This window comes from Danio rerio, chromosome 3 (assembly GCF_052040795.2).
Source record: "Danio rerio strain M-AB ecotype USA chromosome 3, GRCz13ab, whole genome shotgun sequence".
Classification (NCBI taxonomy): domain Eukaryota; kingdom Metazoa; phylum Chordata; class Actinopteri; order Cypriniformes; family Danionidae; genus Danio; species Danio rerio.
In genome coordinates, this window is record NC_141023.1 from 40,083,676 (window position 1) to 40,109,052 (window position 25,377).

At 40.1% G+C, this 25,377-nt stretch overlaps 1 protein-coding gene across 8 annotated transcripts in view; it reads left to right on the top strand.

The window, feature by feature from the left end:
- tnrc18 (trinucleotide repeat containing 18) overlaps window positions 1-25,377 on the top strand; it is an 83,268-nt gene that overhangs the window by 49,567 nt on the left and 8,324 nt on the right. For 2 of the 8 annotated variants that reach the window (XM_087244875.1, XM_087244877.1), the window contains exons 13-25: window positions 842-975; window positions 1,095-1,244; window positions 1,329-1,509; window positions 1,729-2,101; window positions 3,489-3,749; window positions 9,524-9,763; window positions 12,444-12,847; window positions 13,247-13,378; window positions 14,691-14,868; window positions 16,578-16,695; window positions 24,005-24,080; window positions 24,543-24,651; window positions 25,177-25,293. In XM_087244875.1, the coding sequence (XP_087101001.1) occupies window positions 842-975; window positions 1,095-1,244; window positions 1,329-1,509; window positions 1,729-2,101; window positions 3,489-3,749; window positions 9,524-9,763; window positions 12,444-12,847; window positions 13,247-13,378; window positions 14,691-14,868; window positions 16,578-16,695; window positions 24,005-24,080; window positions 24,543-24,651; window positions 25,177-25,293 (2,473 nt within the window). The remainder of the gene's footprint in view (window positions 1-841; window positions 976-1,094; window positions 1,245-1,328; window positions 1,510-1,728; window positions 2,102-3,488; window positions 3,750-9,523; window positions 9,764-12,443; window positions 12,848-13,246; window positions 13,379-14,690; window positions 14,869-16,577; window positions 16,696-24,004; window positions 24,081-24,542; window positions 24,652-25,176; window positions 25,294-25,377) is intronic. The other 6 variants (XM_087244878.1, XM_087244882.1, XM_087244879.1 and 3 more) reach the window with 5 other exon arrangements.

The window sequence follows — 25,377 nt, forward strand, 5'->3', positions numbered from 1 at the left end:
CATCATGTGTTTGTCACACTCAATACCAATTAACTTGAGAATTTTTGCAAATTTTACTATTTCAGAGTTGCTACTCACCAGATGCATACAGTAGTAAATTTCATCTGATGATTAACAGCAGTTTAGATTTAAGATTCAGTGGTCGAGTTAGGATTCAGAGTCTGTTTGTATTTTCCAGGTAGTTTTCCACACATTTTATGCAAAAGCTGACTAATATGCCAGTAACAACTAGATGTTCCTCTTAAAGGCAGTTCTTCCTCTCCATCATAAATTTCAAACTGAGACAGTCTACTTATTATTATTAATATTATTATTATTATTATTATCATCTGATCTATTATAAAAGTATTGAGTAGTTTACTTCACAATAAAAATAAATGTATTAAATTAAAGCTGTTAATAAACTTCTACCACTGAAAAAGCACAATTCTGTTGAACACAAAAGAAGCTATGCTAAAGAATGTTGGAAACTAACAACCATTGACTTCCGTTGTTTTTGTTTGTCCTACTATGGATGTCAATGGAAGTCAAGAGTGAGTAAGGGTGTGCATGTCTACCGAAGTAGGGTTTTTTTTCTGATAAAATATATTATGTTAGTCACTTTTTCAAGGTTTTCAATATATATAAACTTTAATAAAAGTGACACTGAGAGGAAAATGGGAATATCATCAGGAAATAATTGCTTGAGCAAGTTTACGACTGGGCCAAAACCCCGTCAAATGCATTGTCTAGCACCACCACTGTTTCCCGGTCATTTGATTTCAGCTGGATGCCCATAACCAGTGTTAATAGCTGCTGTTTGGAGTCAAGCTACAGACATTAATCTTGCTTTTTCACTTAGATGTTCTCCAAATCCTCTTTGGAGGGAATGGATGCCGCAGAAGTAGACTACCGCGTGAGACTGGCTGAGCTGCAGCAGCGCTACAAAGAAAAGCAACGAGAGCTGGTCAAACTGCAGAGACGGAGAGACAAAGAGTGAGTCTTTACATTACCTCCCATTGCAGCACTTCATTAACGCCGCTAATTGCAAACTACCTCACTTAATCCCACTAACAGCCAGACAAACGGCAATTTATGATCTCTCTGATTCACAGAGAGAAACGGCAGCAGCAACAACAACATATCCAACAGCAGGAGAGGAACAGAAGTTTAGCCCGCAGGGGCCCAGGACGTCCCCGAAAGAGGAAACATGGCCTGTGTGCGCTGTCTCCACCCTCCAGCAAGTTGGATTCGAGATGTGCAAAGTGAGTATGGAGCTCGGGCACCGTTAAGGCCCAGCTGTGCTCCACACAGCCTGCCCTGCAGCTGAACACACTGTTGTTTTGCAGGTTGAGCAGAAGTGTGCTTTACTCAGAGGACTCGGAAAGCGGGGAGGTGCTGAGAAAGCGCTTTCGGGCCTCTAACAGAGATGAGGAGGAGGAGGAGGAAGACGGCAGCAGCGCGTTGAAATTGAAGAAGAAGAAAAAGAGCTGGGGCGAGCAGGAGGCATGTTCAAGCTTCTCTCATGAGGTTGGTCTCTTTTATACTGGAGTCATACTAAAGCAATTCTGGCTTCGAAACATTCGAGATTTTGTTGAACCAACATGTTGTTTCTAGTTAGAGCCATGGTGCTCCAAACATGAGCTTTGCTGTTCCTACAAGTGATGCAGGTTCAAGTTTTGCCAAGGCTGAATCATTTTCTTTTAGATAGCCCATTCAATACTCATTTGGTGCAATCTCTATTGACAGGTCCCAAAAATGGCTGTGAAGAAGAGCCGAGTAAGCGAGCAGGAGCAGTTGGCATCCAAACTCGACAAGGCCTTGTCCCTCACTAAGCTCAATAAATTCAGCAAGCCTTCTTGTAAGTTCATAGACGGTTCCTCAGGGAAGTCCAGGCCTAGCTCTGGAAGCAGAGTCCCAATGCTCACCGATTTAGATGTAAGAGTTAAGATGGGGAAATCAAGCCTGTCAAAAGATCTCGGCATCTTTCAGAAGACTTCCAAAGGAGGTAAAAGCAAAACGGCTGCCAAAACGAAGCCTTCTGAAGCGTGCCTTAAGGGAAAAGGCCAGAGGAAAGCACCTTATTCTCCAGTGAGGTCAGAAATCAGCAGCTATTCTAACAGTAAGTCTGTTTTGTTATTGTCAGTGTTGGATTTCTGATGTAAACATGTTACCACAAATGTTTTTTCTTCCATCTGTGTTTTGCTTTCTTTCATATTTTCCCTTTTATGATAATATCTGTTATTAAAAAGTGCTGTGGCACTGCATGTGTAACCAGTATTTAGTCAAAATAGGTTTAAATTACACTACCTGACAAAAGTCTTGTCGATGATCCCAGTTGTAACAGCAACAAATAATAACTTGACTTCTTGTTGATCATTTGGAAAAGTGGGAGAAGGTAGATTTTTCAGATGAATCATCTGTTGAACTGCATACCGATCATCACAAATACTGCAGAAGACCTATTGGAACCCGGATGGACCCAAGATTCTCATAGAAATCAGTCAAATTTAGTGAAGGGAAAATCGTGGTTTGGGGTTACATTTTAGTATGGAGGCTTGCGAAAGATCTGCAGAGTAAATGGCAACATCAACAGCCTGAGGTACCAAGACATTTATGCTGCCCATTACATTACAAACCACAGGAGAGGGCAAATTCTTTAGCAAGATAGCGCTCCTTCTCATACTTCAGCCGCCACATCAAAGTTCCTGAAAGCAAAGAAGGTCAAGGAGCTCCAGGATTAGCCGGCCCAGTCACCAGAGATGAACATTATTGAGCATTTCTGGGGTAAGATGGAGGAGGAGGAATTGAAGTTAAATGCAAAGATTCTTGATGAACTCTGGTAGTCCTGCAAAAAGGCCTTCTTTGACACTCTAGATGACTTTATGAATAAGTTATCTGAGTCATTGCAGAGATGTATGGATGCAGTCCTCCAAGCTCATGGGAGTCATACACAATATTAATGCTTTTCCACTGCAGCATGACTTTATATTCTATACTGTACATTATTTCTGTTAAGTGACTAGACTTTTGTCCGACCAAAGTCAGACCTTGCTGTCCTATTTAAATCAAAATCAAGGCATGATCATAGTTTATTTAGGTAAAATAAGCATAATCTAGACGCCTTTGCCTTTCATATAAGCCACTTCTGATACCAAATGATCAACTAGAAGTCAAGCTAATAATAATTAATAATATTATAGCTTTTTATTTAGTTGAACCTAAAAAGACCAATTGAACTAATCGAAAATTCGAAATGTTCAGTATTTGGTGTATAGTTATGTTTAAGCTAAATTTAACTTATTTTGTTGACTACTGATGCCATTTACCTCCATTTCTTTCTGACGGCATATCTATTTTTTTCAGGTATTTGCAAGATAGATTTATTTATCTTTTTTTACTACAATACCAACAATATAGTATTGATTCTGCATAACTGCTTTGAATCGGTTGTTAGTTCATGCTTTTGGATGTCCATCCTTAGTAAAGTTGTTTGTGATTTGCCCCAGACACAGATTCAGAAGAGGAGGATTCCCTGAAGGATGGCTGGCCTTCGAGCTCCATGTTGGGGAGAACAGGGTCACATCCGCAGCTCCCCGGCCTGTGCAGCACTCCATCCAAGAAAAAGCGCTCATCATCCAAGAGAGCCTCTTCGTCTTCATCTTCATCACTCAAGTCCAAGCAGGCGGCCAAAGAGAGGAAACATAAGCACTTTGCTTTATTGCTACAGGAGGCAGGAGTCAGCTCCTCTGAGGACTCATTTGACCAAGGTTAATAAAGCATACCTCACTATGCACAGAATCGAGATGGCAGCTGCTCGGTTTTAGCCTTTCTTTTTTATTTTTGGTCTGTCTTGTAATTTTAACCATGACCATTGGTCATGCTGACATTTTTCCTGAGAAGCCATTTTTAAGATGCTTGCGTCAGAATTTGCTACCTCACATCCTGTATATAATATAATCGGCTCTTGTTAGAGTCCTTTTAAATATGGTTGCTTTTATAGGAATGTCTTGCCATTGTGCATTAAAATGTGTGTGGCTTTGTGGAAAGTGTTCTTTATTGTATTGCAGTTTGGTACCCAAGCTTTATTAAACATGCTGATTTCATTTTTACTGAAAGCAAAGAAACGCAGTGTCCTCTGTCTCTTTCGCTACATCTCCTGCTGTAGAGTGTTAGATTGCAACGCTCCACACTCCTGATTTGCTCTGTTGTTCAAATATCCCTTTCATCAGTGAAGAGCTGTCACAAGGAGATCTCCACATAAATTCAGCGCTCATGATGAGATTCATTAGGCCAAATGACTTTGAGAAGCAAAACTAACTTGTTGCTAGGCTCTCCTGAGAGATTCCATATTTTACAGATGAGAAAGTGTTGAATTGGTTTTAAATGGATGTGGGCTAATGTTTCTCTGCAATTACAATATTGTAAGCCATATATTTTTAATTGGTTGCATAAACCAGTGTTGGTAGAAGATACTAAATAATCCAATACATTATAACAAATTCACTAAGTCCAGGCTTACACAACAACGATTTAGCCAAAATTGGAAAGTATTTTTGAAGTGCGTTTAAAAAAAATAAAAAAAAGAAGCGTGTGTGAGATGCGTCGCTTGTGGTTGTAACGTGAAGTAAATTCACACTTTGCTGATAAAGTGTTACCAAACATTTTAGTAACAACATCATGAAATACTCCGCCATTGTTGTGTGTGTGTTTGGGCTTGCCTTTTAAAGTCTGCATGAAATCAAAAATTACAATGTTTATTCTGCTAGCTCACATTGTTATTCTTAAAGTCCCCAAGACATCAAACTAACCATATTGATTTTGTTAGCTCACATTGCTAGTTTTGTGGTGAACAATTACTCTGCATGTCATTAAGAAAAAATTAAGAAAATTGTTTGCTCTTCTGATATTTAATTGAAATCTGAAAATGCACTTCAAATCTTAGCAAATGGGCGTGGCTAACATTTAACCATGCCTCTCCAACTGTTAGTTTTGACAACAAACAAAAATGGTGAGGAGTCTGTTAGGTTGTAATAACTCTTCTAAAACCCCTTTAACGATCATTTTGAATGAAATGCCTACTTTACTACATCCATTCCACTCCGTTTCTCTAGGAACTGTGTCACAATACGAAGAAAATAACAGTCGCTCCTTCTGGTTCATGCGGACTTAAGATAAATTATCTGTGCAAGTTTTTCCACTGTTTTACTAATCTTATATCAAAGTCTGACCATTTGCTTCTGCCTTTGTAGTGGCACTCGTTCTGTTCTGAAGGCTTCCATAGCAACTGTATAATAATATCCTTAGCCATTCTCCTCTAACTGTTAGTTTGCTATAAGGGAATGATGCACAAAAGAGCCCCGCACCCTTCTTAATATTCTATTTAAGCTGGAAGTACATCAACATACTGAAACAAAAGTGTCAGCAACTTGCGTTTCACCCAGACTTTAATCTAAACCATAGGTCTCAAACTTGATTCCTGGGGGGCCGCAGCTCTGCACAGTTTTGCTCCAATCCTGATCAAACACAGCTGATCCAACTAATCAAGGTGTTCAAGACTACTAGAGACTATTAAGCAGGTGTGATTTGGAGGTGGTAGAAGCTTAACTGTGCAGAGTTGCGGCCCTCGAGGAATTGAGTTTGAGACCATTGATCTACACTGGGGTGACCGACCTTGTTCCTGGAGATTTATCATCCTGCAGATTTCAGCTCCAATCCATTTCAAACAGGGCTGGAGCAGTTTGACCAGAGCTGGAGCTTAACAGGAAGGTAGAGCTCCAGGAACAGGGTTGACCACTTCTGATCTACACCTGTCTACTAGTATCACGCATGACATCATCATTTTAAGACTTCACATCAAGGCTTTAGTTTCCAAGCGTTAATACGGACAGAATGTTGGCGCTTTCAAAAACGTCCACATTTTCAAACTGCACAAAAACGCTATTGTCGTGTAAAAGAACAAGCAAAATGCATAATTTTCCTGTTTTGGCTAAAAACGTTGTTGTATAAACGGCCCCTAAATCAACCTGAATTTGAATAACGTGAAAGTCCTTGCTATCATAATCTTGGACAACTCCACAAATGTGTTTTCCACTATGGTACAAGTGTGAACAGGCAAAGCGTTTTTGGGATATTTGGAAAATAGGGAGTTCCCTTGTTTACTAAAAAAATGAATAACCTAGCTTCTCTAGACTGCTCGCTCTCTCCCTGCAGCTGCTTGGCCACCCCTCCACCTCTGACCCCTTCTCCTACCCATGATGCTTTTGAATGTCTATCGGTCTGTGCATTTGCTTGTCCTGCTGCAACAAAATAAGAAGCAAAGGGCTTGGCTGGGAGTAGGGCAGCCAGCTGTTCAGCGTGAGGTCACTATCCATGTCACCTGAGCCTTGAGCATTGTTCTGTAAGTAGGCCACCACCCTCTTTTGCTGTGACTTCTCAATAATTTCTACTAATTTGTGCTTACACTGTTACAGAACCAAAACACAAACCAAACAAAAAGACTGGATAACAGACGAGGTGTTGAAAATTCCTTTTTAACATGCTCACCTCCTGTTACATGCCTTCAAGCCATGGTTATGTTTGTATTTGGTGGAAAAAAGTAGGTTGTTATCAGTTTTGCTCGGTTCTACAGTGGCCTCTCATCTTCCTTCTCTTTTTACTCCTAATTCTTCTGCTCCACTTTACTTCCTTTGTGTTCTTCTCCTCCTTGTAGTCTTCATCTTGTTATTCTTCTCCATGTTCATGTTCTCCTTCTTTTCCTTGTTCGCCTTCACCTTGCTCTCCTGCTCCTCCTTGTTCTTTACCTCATTCTCCACCTTCTTATTCTTCTTCATCTTCTCCTCTTTTGCTTGTACTTGTTCTCCTCTTCCTTGTTCTTTCAACTCCTCATGTTATTTCAATCCTCATTTTTGTTTTTCTCCTGGTCCTCCTTGTTCTTTTCCTCCTTGTTCTTGCTTCTATGGCTTTATTTATTTGTTCTGCCCATTCTCCTTCTGCTCCACCTTGCTTTCTTCCTCCATGTTCTTCTCTCCCTCCTTGTAGTTTTACTTTATCTTGTTATTCTTCTCCATGTTCTTGTTCTCCTTCTCTTCAGCCTCCTTCTCGTTCTTCACTTCATTCTCCACCTCCTTACTCTTCTTCTTCTTCGTCTTCTCTTTTGCTTGTACTTGTTCTCCTTTACCTTTTTGTTCTTCTTCTATTTCAACTCATCCTCATTTTTGATGTTCTCCAGCTTTCTCTTGTTCTTTTTCTCCTTTGTGTTCTTGCTTTTATGGCTTTATTTTGTTGTTCTCCCCATTCTCTTTCTGCTCCACCTTGCTTTCTTCCTCCATGTTCTTCTCTCCCTCCTTGTAGTTTTCAATCAACCTTATCTTGTTATTCTTCTCCATGTTCTTGTTCTCCTCCTTTTCCTTGTTCTCCTTCACCTTGCTCTCCTCCTTCTCTTAAGCCTCCTCTTGTTCTTCACCTTATTCTCCACATCCTAATTCTTAATCTTAATTATCTTCTCAACCTCTATTGTTTGTACTTGTTCTCCTTTTACTTCTTGTTCTTCTATTTCAACCTGATTTTTGGATCTTCTCCTGCTCCTCCTTGTTCTTCTTGTTCCTGCTTTTATGGCTTTATTTTGTTGTTCTTCCCATTTTTCTTTTCAACCATTTAGATATCTTTGTTCAAACTAATGATTTAAGGTTTGCTTCATTGCTAGATTTCATATGGAACCTTACAATACAGTGTTTATTGTGGTTGTTAAAACTAGAGAAAACCAGATAAGACTTAAATGACTATATATACACACGATTGGTTATTTTAATTTTCTTGTTTATTTTGTCCTGAAACACATAGAAATAGGAATTGAATTTGAAATAGAGCATAACCATGGCTGAAGTGGTTGAAGGTCTGAGTTGTGTGTAGACCAGACCCAGAGTCTCAGGAGCCATGGAGGACTGTCCTCAGAGCCTGCTTTGTGTTTCTTCTTCCTGTACACATCCTTGCTTGCTGTCAGTTCATGTACTACATGCTTTAGGATTTAACGCTGTGGCATCTATAAACTTGTGTTCACATAACCAATCAAAGTCCTTGTCTCCTATAAAGTCCATGCTTTTAACAAACTCACCTCTGGCTTTGGCTACTCACAATCACATTGTTTGTCTGTTTCCATCACCAAATGTGTCAAATATGTTCCTCACCCTCCAGAGAATGGGCGAAAAAAGGGGGTGTTCTTAAAGTGGGTACCTACTGTCGTATTGTTAGTCCTCGTTTTTTTTTTTTTGTCCTTTATCAGTTTAGACAAGCTCCGAGCTGAAGAGACTGTTAATAATTGATGACTTTCTTAGTCAGGGATTCTGCCAGCAACCTTAGCTTTCTGCAGCGCTTGTGGCTTATTTCTTTTCCCATTTTTCCCTCAGTGATTCAGCTCATTCAGCACATTGGGCAAGGCCACTTTCACTGGCTTCTCTTATTTGGTTTGGGCTTTTGCATTCCCAGCCCCTCTCGATTTGGAGCAAGCCAGCGGCCATGCTGATTTTAAATCCTGCCCTAAAGCTCTGAAGGTTTTGAAAGCTGCGCTTGCAGGATCCTGCCTACCCAGCTTAGTATATGCTGCCCGCATGAAACCAGGCTTTGTCCCTCACCAGTAATCTTGTGTAGTAGTGGGTGGGCTGCAGTTTTTGAGCAAGAACACATTAATCTAAAGAAAGTCTGCTTCTGCCGTGCTAGATTACAATGGATACGCGAAAGTGAAAAGACCGCTACAGCTGGCAGAATGATGCATTAGGGCCAGACATCTCGTATTCATAGCTATGCAGATTGAATTCAATGGGTTTATTGTTCTACATGGAGCACTAGCTAGGGAAATGGCCTTTTTATATGTTGGATATTCATTTAATCGCATGGTATTGAGGTTTTGATTTGATGGGACATCATCGATAGGGATAGTTTAAGCCAAAATTAAAATGGTCACGTTTTGCTTGCCCTCACGTTCCAAACTTGCAGGACAGTAAATAATGTTTTTATTCATGCAAACAAATTCAGTGGGGTCTTATCATTGATTGGACCTCATCGACTTCCATTGTATGGACAAAAAAAGAAAGCAATCTGCCAAATATCTTAAGGCTAGAGGGTGGGTAAATGATGACGGTTATAATTTTTGTGTGAACTATACCCTTTAAACATGGGCTCTTTAACTCTAGTGTCAAGTAGACCTTAAAGACAGCCCCAATATCACTAAAATATAAGGGTTCTTGCAAATGATTTACATCCGATTCTGTTGTTCTTTCGCCCTTTGAATTGACTTTCAAACGTTCATTCCTATTATTAAAGTTTCTTTCTGAGTGTAATCTACTCTTTACATATTACAAATTTACAAATAACTCTTCCTTGTAAGCCAGTTCATGTGTTAAAGTCATTTGGACCCTCGTCTACCATGACCAGAATTGCAGAGCTCTTCTTTAAATGATGGGATGTGTGACGGGATTCATCTTCATTGATTTCTGAAGCTCATATGTTTGTCAAGCATCCTAAATGGCTTTCTTCCCATTCTCAACAGAGTACTCCACCGAGCGGGATGATTCCGAGGATGACGACGAGGATGAAGATGGGTATGATTATGAGCTTGATGAAAGTGATGGCCTGTGTTCGTCATCAGTAGAAGAGAGCGGGCTGGGTCTTCTGGCCCGCTTCGCTGCCAGTGCTATCCCAAGCCCCATTATCACCAATCCGCTCTCCCTTGTCCAACTGGAGGCCAAGCAGAAAGCCAAAAAGAAAGAGGAACGGCAGAGTCTTCTGGGTAAGAAAGCGTTTGGTTGTTTTTTTTCCCTGTACTCTTAGGTTCATCTGTAATCTCTCTAATGTTACATCAGCTGCTTTTCGAAGCCTGTGGGACTTGAATTCCCAGGTGACAAGGTGATGCATTGTTATTGGCTGTCTTTTGTAGCGCTCTGTCGTGCTTGTGCGCTGGCGAGTGAGGGAATTGAAAGGTGCTGGCAGATGAAAACACATTGTGCTTGGAGCAGTCACTCAGTAGGGGTGTTATTCAATATAGACACCCATCAGTTGTGCCCCACCTTGAGAATGGAGTGTCATTATCCCCTCGCCGCATATCAGTGTGTGTGTGTGTATGTGTGTTTGCTGCACCGCTTGCGCTTGCTCAGAATGCAATGCTGACAGGCCTTGCTTTGATGAGGTTGAGCTGTGATCCTGAGCGGGTATCCAGCAGAGCACGCGACAAGCCTGCCAGCGGAGACCAATAGCCCCCTTCATTAACTATTCCAAGACCCTGCAACAACATTCAGACTTAATTCTGCCACATCTGGCCCTGGTTATTTCTCAGATGTGCATGTTATATTGTCGTTCTGCATTTGCAAATGAGTTGACCATTTGTAGATGCTTTAAATGATAGCAGATGGCATTGTGTTTGAGTTGACAAATAGGCTTTAAAATGCTTTTTTGTAATACCTTTTTTCAGAACAAAAATTATATTTGTTGTTTGATGTTTGAGAAAAAAAAAGGTCATGTTAATGGTTTACAACATTTGTACTAGGGCTGCTCAATATATCGTTTCAGCATCGATATTGCAATGTACGCATTTGCAATAGTCACATCGCAAAAATATGCAATGTCCAGTCTGATTTATAGTTGACCAGGGGGTTGTTTCATAAAAGTTGCTTAGAAAAGCGGGGATAACAGTCAAATACCTGACTTAAATGAGCCGAACTAAACTTCCACGCTTAAATTGGTTCCAACAGCAAATTGAAGATCATTTGATCTAACTAATCTGAGTTCAGTTTAAATAATCTAGATAACTGCTCGTGCATGTTACTGTCGTGAAACCCTGAAGGTCGAGCATAGGTGCATCGATTATGTTGTATGCTATCATGGCCACTACAAGAACTGAAAGATCTCGGAAATGAGACACAGCTATGTTCACAGTGAGAGAGCAGCGTTTGTTTTTAGAGTTCAATCATATAATAATTTAAACAACGAGAGAGAGAGAGAGAGAATATGCGCTTACAGCCAATTGTGGTTTGCAAGAAAATGTTTGAATGGATTGCAGGCTCACTATATTTATTAAACCATGTTAATAAACATTAATAAACCTCGCTTACCAATATAAACCTGCCTTTTTGTCTTGCTTTATGGAACAGCCTCCTGGAGCTACATAATCATACTTAATTACTGTATTTGCATGGACTTGAAATTTATGTAAAAACATTTCTTACTTGGAATTTTTGTCTTTTTTTTCTAGTCCAAATATCTCAATTTCATTGTGAAAACAAGATTATTTCACTTACACTACTGGCAGATCATTTCCTTAACACAAGCAAAATCTCTTAATTTTCACTTATTTGTTCTGATGGCGATAACCAAACAATATTTTTACTTGCTCTAAGAATGTTTGTGATATTCGGACTAGAAACAAGTCAAAGTAAGAAAACCGTCAAATAGTGCTATTTAAACCATCTTCTGAAACTGTATTATTATTGCAATATTTATTGCAGAAAATTAAAATATAGCAATATCAGATTTTTCCAATATTGTGTTGCCCTAATTTGAACAGAATTTAAGATGATCCATTTTAGACTGCTTGTTACCAAAATATTTCTTAACTGTATTGAGGCAATTCAATCACAACTTAATCATTTATCAATATGTGGCTCTTTTTGGATTCTCGGAAGCTTTAGAAATTAACAATTTAAAATAGGAAATATGTTGGGACCATTGTTTTTGTTGACATCCCTTTAAATGGTTTATAGGGATGGTTTTGATAGGCACTCTATTTCCGTCTTAATAGACTGAAACTTGGGAGACCTAAAACTCGGGCCATGGGAGACATAATTATGTCCTATGGTGTGACATAGCAAAAATGATCAAGTAGCAACCCTTAATATTATCAACATTTTATAAAAGCAATTTATCTTCATTTTTGGACACTTATGAATTTTTTTTCCATGACTTGTCAAAATTGTTGGAGATTTTCAATTAATGAAAAATTAAACATTTTCATAGTGGTTGCAAAAAAATTCTGAGACAACTTAAAAGGTGTACAACCTGGATTTTAGCCATGTGATCTTGGATTGGAAACTTATTGCCCATAGAATTGCCTGATTAAAAATTAGCATATAGTGTCACACCAGAGGACATGGATTTCAGTGACAAATTGTATCAAGTTCCTGTTTTTTTTTTTTTAGAAATGTTTAGATGAAAAAAATATTGACTTTACTAAAATAGCCACGTGTACAGTTATGCCTGAGGTATTTCGTAAACATTTTACTATTTTCTTTTTATTTGCAAGAGATCTAATTGATTTAACCATGCTCGAGACAGTCACACCATAGGACACTTTTGTAAAAGAATGGAATAACAGTTTTTAAGTTAAGAGGTCCATTGGAGACAAAGAAATGTCACATGAAAGCGTATTGCGTGTTTGCTTTAAGTAATAATTAAATGTTATATCTTCTGGATTGTAGGTATGGAGTTTGAGTTTACCGATTCAGAGAGTGATGTCAAGACAAGAAAGAAGTTTCCGTCGCTGTTGCATGGCAAGAGATCCGCTCCCGAGCTTCCTCTCTTGCCTCCCGCGAGCGTGATGCGTGACGACTCCAGCCCCACCAAGCGTGGACGCAAACCCAAGAAACCCAAGTCTCCCCGGGAGTTCAGTTTTGACCTTACAGCGGATGGGAGTGAAGACGAACAGTGGACGCGGCGGAGGAGCGAACGCATCTTCCTCCATGATGCTGCTCAGTCCACCCCCATCTCCCCGTCTAGCAAAACTCCTCTTCCGCTCACTCCCAAACCTGCTCGCGGCCCCAAAACCTCCCCGCAGAGCCCCAAGGAACTGGTCAAAGCCAAGGAGGTGAAAGATCCCAGCAAGGTAAGCCATTGTTTTATTGATATATCTCAAATCTTGCTTGCCAGCCACAACCAAACGGTATGGGCGCTTGATACCACCAGCAGGTGTCCTGCTACATTTGTCGGACAAGGAAGCCTCCCGCTGTGAGTGTCATGTTGTTGGACACAAAAGGATGACTGCAGCTTGCCAAGCTACAATTACTAACCATCACCATTCCTCCCTCCGAGTCCTCCCGTGTTTTTCCTTTCTCTTAAGTGTTCAGTACACGGCTGCCTATTAATGTTTACTTGTCTATCCAGTGTTGTTGAATGGCTGTAATGTCTGGGAGAACTGAGCCCGATTGTGTCAAGCATTTGTATGAGGCTTTTCACTCTTGTTCATGCTGATGGTTTGTCTTTGTATCTGGTGTGAATGTTCCAGAAGAAGAGGATTAAGGAGACCCCCCTGTGTCTGCCCCCACCCCAGCTCTCCAGCACACCCTCAGAAACCAGCGGAGCTCTCCCTGTCAGCCCAGGACGCAAGAACAAGGTCCAAAAGCCCAAAGCCAGAGAGGTAAATATTACCGTGTTCAACAGACATTCAATGCCAAGTAGTATTAATAAGGTTGCATTATCGTGAATTTGTTTTATTTGTTTTGTATTAGTACATTATAATTCAGGAGCTAAGGTACGAATATATTAAAATTTAGTGGGGCTCAGTGGGGGATTTATAATTTTATTGATGGTATAGTTGACCCTTAAATTAACATCCCACCATCATATTTTCTCAGCCACCACATGTTCCAAACCAGTTTCAGTTTTTTTCTTTTGGTAAATGCCAAAAAATTGTAAACATGCTTTAAAATATTCTTTTGTAACCGAAAAAAATAAAGTCTTAAAATAACTTGAGGTGCCAGTAAGGATACTCATACTTTAGACACAAACATTTCTTGTTTTTTCTTAAAATATTAAGCTTTAAACTGATTTAAATCTTTCCATCATAGGAATAAATGACATTTAAAAATGTATTTAAATAGAGAATGATTGTTATAATAAGCTGTCATAGTGATATTATTGTAACAAATGTAAATAAACCAAATTAAACTAACTCCTTAAAAATCCTACTGACTCTTAAACTTTTTGGTATAAAGTATATTATACTCTAAAACACACACATCCCACTGTAGATTGTATTTTGTTGTCTGCTTTCACACTCTTACTCGATAAAATACATGATGCATTGTGTTAGCTCTCATTTTTAGCATGCCAGTAAAGAATTATTTGAAAGCTAGCTTAGAGCAGCCATTTTGTGCTATGCTGAAACACCGAAAGGGATTAGAATAATTTTACCTGGCAGGCCCGAGGCCCACTGGGAGAGAAGCCTTGCATTTAAATGAGCTGCCCCTTCCTGCTCCCCTGTCCTGGTCTGTATGGGCCTGCTCACGGAACCCACCGTGACCAAAGGAGAAGGAGAGAGAAAAGGGAAGAGCGCAGTAGAGCAGCAAGCCTAATTAGACTGCACACTCAGCGGGAAAGCAGCGAAATTAACCAAACGACATCTCGCTCCATTCATTTCTCCGCCCCTTCTGCACAATTTATTTATCTCTGCTCAAGATAAATCTCCACTGCATTTTAAAACTCTCCAGCGCTGCTATTTCTTTGGCCTTATGTATAAATCACATGTTATAATGCACGCGGCAGAAGCTCTGGAACTCCTCTGGGTATTTGCCGCATTCGAAATCAAGAAATCCTTCGTCTCCCGAGCCCAGCTTGTCACTCATCTAAATGGGTTTTACTGAATCAATTCTCCTCTAGTAAGCACATGGGTCTCATCCTTAGAACTGAACCAACAATGTCTCAGTGTTCAATATTTCATATTGTCATAGGAATTGGGGCAAAATGTACTTGAATTCCCCCAGCAGGCTCGAGGGAAGGGCGGCGCTGTCAGTAAACTGATGGAAAGTATGGCTGCTGATGAGGACTTTGAGCCCAACCAGGACAGCAGCTTCTCCGAGGACGAGAATCCCCCTGTGAGCGCTCAGCCCGAAAGACCCTGCACCCCCGGTGAGACTTTTTTTTTTCCACGTTCCCTCTTTTCAGCAAGGCTCTTTCCCTTCATTACACCCCCATTTTTAATTGCAGTTTTACGACTAAATCAGACTTCATTTTCCTGTCCGTGCACTCAATTAAAAGTGAATGTCTTTTGAATGACGTGGGGGAGAGATAATTTCACAGCCTATCTTATCTTAATCCAGCATTAAAAATCAGAAAATTGATTCGGCCTGATTGCATTCATACGTTAATGGGACGAGATGCGAGTTATTGCACGCATTAGGTTCATATCTAAACCCTGTGAGCTGCTTGTTACCTGCTTCATAACGCCATAAAACCTCATAAGTAACCAAATTAGAGCTGTGTTGACAAGTCTGTGCACTGACATGCAGTGCTCCCCATGAGAAAGATGCATTTCTAAAGGATTTGATGTAATCATTTTGCTAGGCCAACAGTGCAATCCTCAAGTATAAGGGGCAACAAATTCCCAAACAATATACTGTTTTTGTTTGTTTGCTAACACTATACAATAAGGTTGTGTTAGTTTGTGTTAGTTGATGTATTTACATGAACAAACAAGGAACAATACATTTATTACAGTATATATTCATCTGTAATTTCTGATTAGTTCTTGGGATCTAATCAGGTCAGCAAGTAAAGTAACAAATTACAAATACTCAAATTACTCTAACTGAGTAGTTTTTCTCAGAAATGTACCATGTAGTTTTAAAAATGTGTACTTTTGCTTTCCCTTGAGTACATTTTAGTGCTGTATTGGTATTTTACTCCACTACGTAAACGTAGAAAAATCAGTTCTGCGATTCCTGTCCAATTAAATTGCACTAATATCATACTGCAAAGACATGCAGCAAACTGTTTGGAAGCATTAAAAGTGTCCAAAATCTTTAAACGCAATGACCAAGAGACTGTTTAAACTGAATGTCACTGATGAGAAGACAGGTTTACTGTATGAGGCCCGAAATGGCCTTAAACAGTAACTAAATGCACTACAGAATGTTACGGTTTTAATGTGTGTTTAAATGAATGCATCAGCTTTTTACAGTGTAATACTCACTGCTCTTGAGTACTTTTAAAAGGGCTACTTTTTACTCATATTTTGAGTAGTATTTACAACAAATACTTTTGTTAGGCAGGTAATGGTACTTTTACTTGAGTATGATTTTTCAGTACTTTCTCTCTGATAATGCTTTAGTGAATGTTGAGCAATAAGTGCTGTAAGTAGGTATTGTCAATTTTTAGTTCCTGTTCTTAAATACATTAACTAATGAAAGCTTATTGTAAAGTATATTCTGTTTGTTTGTTGTAGTTTTTTGTTGCAGAGTGGTATTTACTTTCCTTCTGAGATTTAGTTGATCAAGTATATTTATCGTTGGCATTTAATCTGCCATATTGGATGCTTATATCTTCATTTTGTCGCAGTGCATTCAGGGATGTTTCCCACCATTAATACTTGTGTTGCTGTCTTTGAATTAGTCTAAACTGAGGTATATTTAGAAAGCTGCATGATTGTCACCTTTGGGAACAGTCTTCACATTAAAATGCTGCATCCACTAGCAGTCCCATGGGTTTTGGAGCACAGCTATTTTCTCAAACATTTGCAACTTTCAGGTGGTGTTTAGACTTTATTTAGTAGAGCGAGTTTTGACATGCCTCTCTCTCTCTGTAGCACTACTCATCCCCCCCTTTTGTTCTTCCCCCAGCCCCTCGGAACTGTGTCATTAACAAAGATGAACTGCAGGATGGATTACGGGTCCTCATCCCTATGGATGACAAGCTCCTGTATGCCGGCCACGTCAGCACAGTTCACTCGCCTGACATGTAAGAGACCTCCTGCCTGAGCTGTTTTCATTCTCTTTATAACCTCTGCTGCATCTTCCATATCATTTGCCTAATCAATAGTTGTCATAGGGTGCAAGATCTGGGTTTCTGTATAAAATTATATATATACATTTTCCAAATGTAGTGAAAATAGGTTTGCATAAACTGTATACAGAATTAATGTAGTGTATAAATTGATATCTTGGTATATAACTGGTCTCAAACTCAATTCCTGGAGGGCCACAGTTCTGCAGATTTTTGCTTAAACCACCTCTAAATCACACCTACTTAATAGTCTCTAGTAGTCTTGAACACATTGATTAGTGGAATCAGCTGTGTTTGATTAAGGTTGAAGCAAAACTGTGCGGAGATGCGGCCCTCCAGGAAATTAGGAACTATGGTATATAAGAAATGATAAGCCAAACCAATCAGTTACAAGGTGCATCACATCACAAAGCATTGTATGAAAATCACAAATTGTATGTATTTTAATATTTAAGTATTTTGGCAACATGGCGAACCTGACTTAGTTGGATAATCTGTGGTGCTTCATTGGAGTAGGTGGAGCTAAAGATCTCTCTCGGCACACTTGGCACACTCCAAATATGATTGACTTTTTTGTAAACATCATGGGTCATGTTTTTCTGCATGACTTCTGCTGTTAACCATCATTATTTTAAACATAAGTTGAATTTAGGGATGCACGGATATATCGTTTTTGGCCGATAACGATAACTCTTAAGATTTGGAGGCCGATAACCGATATATGAGCCGATAAATATATAAATACAGTGAACAACTGGTTTTATTTTGAAAAACTTCATAAAAGTTTGAACTGATCTTATAAACTGAATAGCCTACTCAAAACAAAAAATTAAAAATTGCAAGGTGATTATATCGACAGGTAGTATCGTACAATTACATAATCTATCAGCGTAAAGATATCTGCCTTATTTTCATATCAGAACGATAACATAATCGTTATATCAGCTGTGTTTGATTATCAAAGTTATATCAAATCAGCAAATATCAAAGTTGATTTTATATCCCTGTGCAGATAATGAATAGTTTTTACTTCCAGAAACGTACTGTCGTAGTTGTCTTTTCTTAGAGCTTGTTATTAAACTAGCCAGCTAAATTACCTAACTTTATAGTTACTTAAATTTATGATGTTTGAATTAAAGAACAAAATAGAGATGTTTTAGACTAGAAAACAAATCTGAAAGATTGCAAAATTTTGTTAAAAAACATTTCTAGGAAGGGAAAATTGTCTAGTTCCTTTTTAAGTGCTTTAAATCAAGTGTAGTGTGTTGACTTATTTTTGAGTTGGTTAGTTTGGTCCAAGGCTTCAAACCAAGGCCACGAAAAAGTTGGCAGTCATTCCAGCGCTCTATTTAGCTTTAGCTCCCTGGCCACATACAAATTCTTTTTACCGAACTGCTTGCCTGAGCCACTTAGTGTTACGGGGCTGAAATATTTGCCAAGTTTTTCCCATTGTAAGGTTCAGTTCAGAGTTCTCCGTGGAAAAATGTGGAAGTGCAACGTTCTGTTTGGTCAGGAAACAGAAGGGGTGTGAAGTGTCTTGAGGGAGGCGATGACAGAAACGGGCAGTTTTGTTTTGTTTGGACTTTGTATGCTTTCTGCGGTCTCCCATGGCCTATTATCCACTTGGATGAACAAGTTTTAGTCTATTGAGGGGCGAGAGAGTTCCTCTCAAAGTCATCCCTATAAAAGATAATCTCATTTGGTGAAAAATGTCAAACTGGTGCAGCATCTGGTCCGGGATCTTTAATGAGAGGGGCTCTGTACCATTTCTGCCCTCTGCGAAATGTGTTTTCCTCCATTTTAGTTTCATTAGAGCAAGTGTTTAGCATGCAGCACAGAAACACGTCTTCCTCTTATCAGTCCGAGAGCGAGGAGCAGCCATCATTCAAACCCCCATCACAATCCTTCTCCCAAATTCCAGTGAACTGTAAGCCAGAGGTCAGGCAACGCGCTGAAAATCTGGACGCTACTATGTGTGTACTATAGAAACAGTTTTCTCCCTGATGTAAGGGAGCTGAACGGTGGTGCTTTATCTGTTCATTTGCAGCTCATAATGAGATATGTTTGTCATGTTTTGGCAGTGAAATATCTCTCCTCTATTGCTCGATCTGCATGTGTCTCTTGTACTAAAAATAGCCCATTCCAGCCAGGGAAAGGGAAGGTGCCTTTGTGCAGGACTGTTACACCATAGCTCTTCAAAGCGGGTAGTTCAGTGTGACAGTGAAAGCTGGTTGTGAAAGCATTTAATATGACGTGAGCAGGCGCTAGTGCAGAGGGCTTGACTTCAACAGATCGCTTGTTGTCCACCCTGCCTCTCGGGAAATGTAATTTTGTGTCTGCTTGTGCTACACAACACCTTAAACCCATTCAAAGATTGAAAATGCACACCCGGGCACTCAGATGTTTATATGCCTCCACCGTCGCCACTGCTGTTTATAAGCCTCGCCTGTCTTCATTAACAGAGGCCGTTGTGGAGAGCCCAGGCTTCTCCAGGCATGAACATACTTGCAGTCCATGAGAGCAGACTGCTTAATTGTGCAGTCAATAACTCACACAGCCGGTGTTGAATTGGAACTGAAATCTGGGGTAAGGAAAAGTGTCTGTTCTCAGCCTGAGCCTCAGCTTTCATGAAGCCTGGTGTGTTCTGCTCAGAAAAGTCCTTTGGCAAAGGCATTGTCACACTTTCCGACGTGAAGACCATGCTAATGGCACAGGCCCATTATTTATGGGTAATGGCAAACTAATTGAAGCTTTCGCTCTATCCTTCACTGGCTTGCCATTTTTCTCTGTTGTATCTTTAATTATGTTTTAGAGATTTTTCACAGCTAAAATTCCTCCTCCACGTTTCAACACTAATCAAAGATTTCTGAATGTCATCATGTCATCTCAGTAAGAAATGTAATACGGCGAATTGCATATTGTGCCTCAATGCGTAACTACTTTCTCTTCTCTATTGATATGTAAATAACCATCTTATAAGTCTCAGATTTGTGCTCTTCTATTGAAAGTTTTAGGTTTTTATTTATATAAAGTGATATTTGGTTTAGTGTGTAGGTCATCAAGTACAGTTATGCCTAGTTCAGACTGCATGATTTTAACCCCGATTTTGGCCCAATCACGCGATCTGAGAGAATCGCCGATGCCTGTGAGATATTTGGCATGCTAAATATCTGGAGCTGTCGACGATTCAAATCATGCCATGTGAATTGAGTTTTGACTGAAAATAACATCAGCGATCACCTACAGCCAATGAGAGAGCAGCTTTCACTTGTGTGTGCGTGTGTGTATAACTGCTGCAGGCCAGCGGGAGGCTGGGGGAGAAGTTAAAAGTTTATTTGGACCCACGAAATGGAGGAAAAACTAGTGGAGATTTGACAGGACTCAGGAGCAACCGTGTCTGTTTGACGTTTCATACAGAAAGAAGTTAGTTTATTATCAACGTTGAGGAGAAATGGCTAATTCCCTTTAAACCCAGGTGAGCAAACATGTACATGTTCTACCCCATTAAAGGCTTCTTTCTCATTATGTAGTTAATAACAAAAGATATACTACATGTTTTTGGCTGTGAGACGTAGTTTGGACGAAGTTGTCGGCGATTCTCCCTATAGTAAAGTCATGCAATGTGAATGTCCATGTCGCCGAACCATCGTGCAGTGTAAACAAAGCAGCGACGAAACGCTAGCCCAGATAGTCATGCAGTGTGAAAACATCTGTGACACGACTAGTTTGAAAATCATGCAGTCTGAACTCGGCATTAGAAGATATAATAAATAAAATCAAACCAGTTGACCAGGGCGAGTGTAGTCTCAGCCTTTAGATGTTATGGACCGTTTACTGACACTAAATTGAAAACGCTTCAGGAGTTTCATTTTTATCTTCTAACTGGATAAAGGATTCTACAGGATTTCTGGGAGACAGGTTTTGCTTCCTGAAAAAAAAATGATGGAAAAAAGTGTCATCTTTAACTAAAAATTGGATTTTCAAGAGTGTTTATAGTTTACAGTAGTGGTTCCCACACTTTTAACTCATGGCCCAACGTGTATGTTTCTGTGGCCCATTGCCATTTTTAAATGAACCCTCTATTTGTGGCTGGTTGGTAACTTACTTAGAAGCAAGTCGGATAACTGAATAAACTGCTGATGATTTGATTAAACAAAAAATTTACATAACAAGCTACCAAGCTCAGAGAGACTCAGGCTGACATGGTTTAAGGAAACAAAAGAACCAAAATTCAGGCAAATTCCATAAGCACAGGACAATTTTTTTTGCAATATTTAGGTTTTGCTCAACTCCCACAGAACATCTAGGTTGGATTTGAGCACGTACAAATTTGTGAATTGTAGCTATGTAACAACATTGCAATTATTTCACCACAATCTAGACATATGCACATAAAAACAAGCACTCATGTGCTGCGATTCCATCTCTTGCTGCTTCCTGAGGGCCTTTAAATGCAGCCTTGTCCTGTCAGTTGAATAAATACCAGTTTATTTGCCTTTTAATTAATTCTTTCATTTATTCATTTTGTGGGAGACCCGCAGATAATTTTCTGCACCGGCACTCTGCACAAACATGAGTATCTTAACGCTTACACCAGCATTAGCAAATATTGTCCTGGTTGCATTGGGTTTTACGAGTGCAGCTCTCTAGGTCAAACAAGCAGTCAAAACCGGCATAGAACTGGAGCACTGGATTCGTTAAGAGCCATATTCATTCATTCATTCATTCATTCATTCATTTTCCTTCGGCTTAGTGTCTATTTCAGAGGTCGACACAGCAGAATGAACCAACTATACCAGCATATGTTTTACTCAGCAGATGCCCTTCCAGCCACAACGAGCACAGGGAAACACCCATACAATATTTTTAACATGCACTCATACACTGACCATTTTAGTTTATATAATTCACCTCAACAATTCACCTATAAATCATTCAGCAATGTTATTTCTAGAAATAACAACTGTCCGCCCCTCTGCAATACAATAACAGCCCACTGGGGGGCCACGACTCACAGGTTGAAAACCACTGTTAGTTTATAGCATAGAATCTTTAAAAAGCATTCAAGAATTTTTTACACAGCATTCTTATTATAGGGGCATGAGTGTTGCATTTTTAGGCACTGGATATGAACATTATTCTGATATTATTATGACTATATATATTTAGGAAACCAGTTTCTTTGTTTTCATTTTTTACGATTTATAAAAATGTTTAAAGAATAAAAGTTTCCCAAAGGGCTTTATTACAATTACAAATGACTTCACAGTGACCTTTAGTACGAAATACATTCCCCTCCACTTACAAACAAAAACATTTAAGTATGACCCTTCCCATGTCCCAAGCCCACATCAGGCGATCCATCCACATGACAGATATTTAACCCTGCTCGTCCGGTCAATCTTTCTACCCCCCTCCCCAAGGCAGCTGGTGTGAATTTATCCCTGGCTTTGCAGACAGAACCAATCAGCTTTGGCCAGCAGAGTCCTCCCCCTCAGGCCAGATCCAGGAGGAGGCTGTCCCACATCACCTCCCAGGTCCATGTCACAGTAATAAGGCTGCCACTCAGTGATGGACACCTCTGAAGCCTGGCTCTAAGTCCATGCTTGAACTGCAGGCACCCTCATGAATCCAAATGAAAAAGGCCAAACATCCAACTGTCAGTACTTTTTTTTTAAAAGCAGAAGCCCAATCTTGGACGTCATGCATGTAGCCGCGTGTACGCCCATGCTGATTTATAAGGCACATGCTAATAATAGAGAGTGACCTGCACTTTAAAAAGCTGGTCATTGTTATTCTTCTGTTTTTCCAACAAGCAATAAATCTCTGAAAGCTTCCTTTTTATTTCACGTCGTCAATGCATGTGCTAATTATTCTTGAGCTGAATGTAGGCGTTTTTTTCCCCCCGAGGTGAAACACTGCCATCTTCCAGAAATAATATTCCAATAATATTCCAGATCTGGAAGAAAAAAGCCTGTTTGGATTGTGCTCTGCCTACACACTGACTTAGCCTGGTCTGCCTCTCTTTATTCCTTTTTTTCCATTTGCGTCAGAGCCGATTTTGGCTCTCGCATGTGATATGTCAAGAAACTGACTTCTCTTGCCTTTCCCCACTGCTCTGACTTCTTGACAGTAAAGACAATAAAAGTGCCACAAAAGGATAAATTTATAGAGTAAGGAATTCTTTTTTTAAAAAAAAAGGCAAAGAACCTCCGAATTTCGTCCCTGAGGTTGAGCTTGAATAAGAAGGGGAGTGTAGTTGGAGGCAAAGCCAGTCCCTTTGGGCATAGTGAATAAAAGCCAGTTCAAAGCTCAGTGTGTTTCTCAATAGAGCCCTGTCTTCGTGCTCTTGGGCTGCTGAGACTTTCAGTTTTGCCCCTTTGCCCCCCTTGCATCTCCCCCTACAGCCTAATACTATGTATTTTTAGACTATCCATTATGTTCCGTATTACTAGTGAATGCTTACAGCAAATAACAGTGGTCTATTGAAGGTTTCATTGCATTGGTATTAGTTAATGTTAGCCAAAAACGGCAGCAAATGCAACAACTCCTCAAACTGTTATTGTGGTTTATACCCTTAAAATTTGCATTAAATAAAACAAATCTGTTTCTAGATGCATATTGCGAGTGATTTATCCATGTATTTTGGTATTACTTAATGTTTTCAAATGCATTGTTTAAAGTTGATTTCCTGTGTAATTTTTGGGTGACGTACTGCATACCAGACTGTTCATTTAGTCCTTTTAAACCTCTTTCTTACAGTCAACTGCAAGCTTGCATTTAGATCTGCCTTCAGTTACAAGCAGTGGACTGAACCAAATCCACACTCTATACCAGGGGTGTCCAAGCTCGGTCCTATAACGGAAGGCCGGTGTCCTGCATATTTTAGTTCCAACCCCAATTAAACACACCTGAACCAGCTAATCTAGGTATACTAGAAACCTCCAGGCAGGCGTGTAGTAGAAAGTTGAAGCGAAACCGTGGAGGACACCAGCCCTACAGGACCAAGTTTGGACTCCCCTGCCCTAGACATCAAAGTATAAAGGAAAATCCTATAATGCCATAAAAAGAAAAGGTCCTATAATGCTGTAATTTAATGCAGAATTGCATATAAAAATGCGGGCCCTGTTTGAGAACAATCATTTTCACCATATAATTTCCAAAGAATATGTCTAGATTCATTCTAAAGTCACCTCTGAAGTAAAATGAGTTACAAAACATGATGTCCAGGATTTTGATCTCATGACTTTGTCGTGTCTTACAGATACAGCGTTGTGGTGGAGGGCGAAAGGGGGAACAGGCCACATATCTACTGCCTGGAACAGCTGCTACAGGAGGCGGTCAGTATGTCACGCTGCCCTACACCGATCACTGACCCACATACACGTTACGGCTCACCACAACAGGCCTGTGTGTTTTTCTCCGGGCACACTCCACGGTTTCCTCTCTCCGCTAGCAGGCCCGGGGCATGCTGTAATATAGAAGCTGTTTAGCACCTTCCCCTGCTATTAAGCTAAGGGCATGTTTTGCTCCAGTACCTCTGTCTGTTGGTTTAGGCACACACGCTTTTGTGGCTACCGCCTTTCCTTCCTAATGTACCGTTGTAAGCAGACCACTGCCAAGAGCAACCTTAGCCATTACTGCTCCTCCAAGATGGATTGTATAAACAAAATATACATTTCCTCGGCCGAAAATCATTCATTAGCTATTCAGCTAGGAAGAACAATGACTGCGAAGTGTATGAATGCACAAAGGTGTTGATTTAATAATCCTCTGTGATCCACCCTGCCTCTGTCCTACAGATTATTGATGTGAAACCGCCCTCCGTCAGATACCTTCCCCAGGGGACCCGGATTGCAGCCTACTGGAGCCAGCAATACCGTTGCCTCTACCCTGGCACGGTCGTCAGAGGTACGGTTTCGCTGTTCCAGTTAATTGAGCACCTATCACTGGCTATTACGGACTATTAACCAATGCGTTTTACTGCTCGAATGGAAAAATATTCACAAATGTCCACTGTCCTCTGTACAGAGGCGCAGTATGAAAACCTTTCAGGGTTGTTTCATTTCCTTTAATCTAAATCTTTTAGCCAAGCCCATAAGCACTGCCAGATAAACCGAGCTAGGGAATGAGGGATGGTGTGGTTAGCTACATGCAGAGCGCTGCTCTATTATTATTTATTTTCCCTCCTGCTGAGAAAGGAGGGAGCTGGAGACTTGTCAAGAAACTCTTAAAGGGAGGTCTCTGCTACTGCTACTGTCAGCCAATGAGAATGAAAAGGCCCTGTATGAATCGTTGCTGCTGCTTCTACACCGCTGAGAAATATGTGGTCACTCTTTTTGCACAGCCGTATTTGCTGTTTCACTCAGTGGAAATGTAAATTGAGGTGATGCGTGTTCTTTTGCATCAGTCGCCAACCCTGTTACTTGTCCACAGGGAGCCCGGACATGGAAGACGTGGACGATTTGATTACAGTGGAGTTTGATGATGGAGACACCGGACGAATCCCACTCTCTCATATTCGATTGCTACCAGCAGACTACAAGATTCAGTGTGAGTATTCATCGAAGCAGAGGGTACAAGCTGAGGCTTTAAAGAGTGCATAAAATGCTACCTGAATGTCCAAGTTAGGTAAAC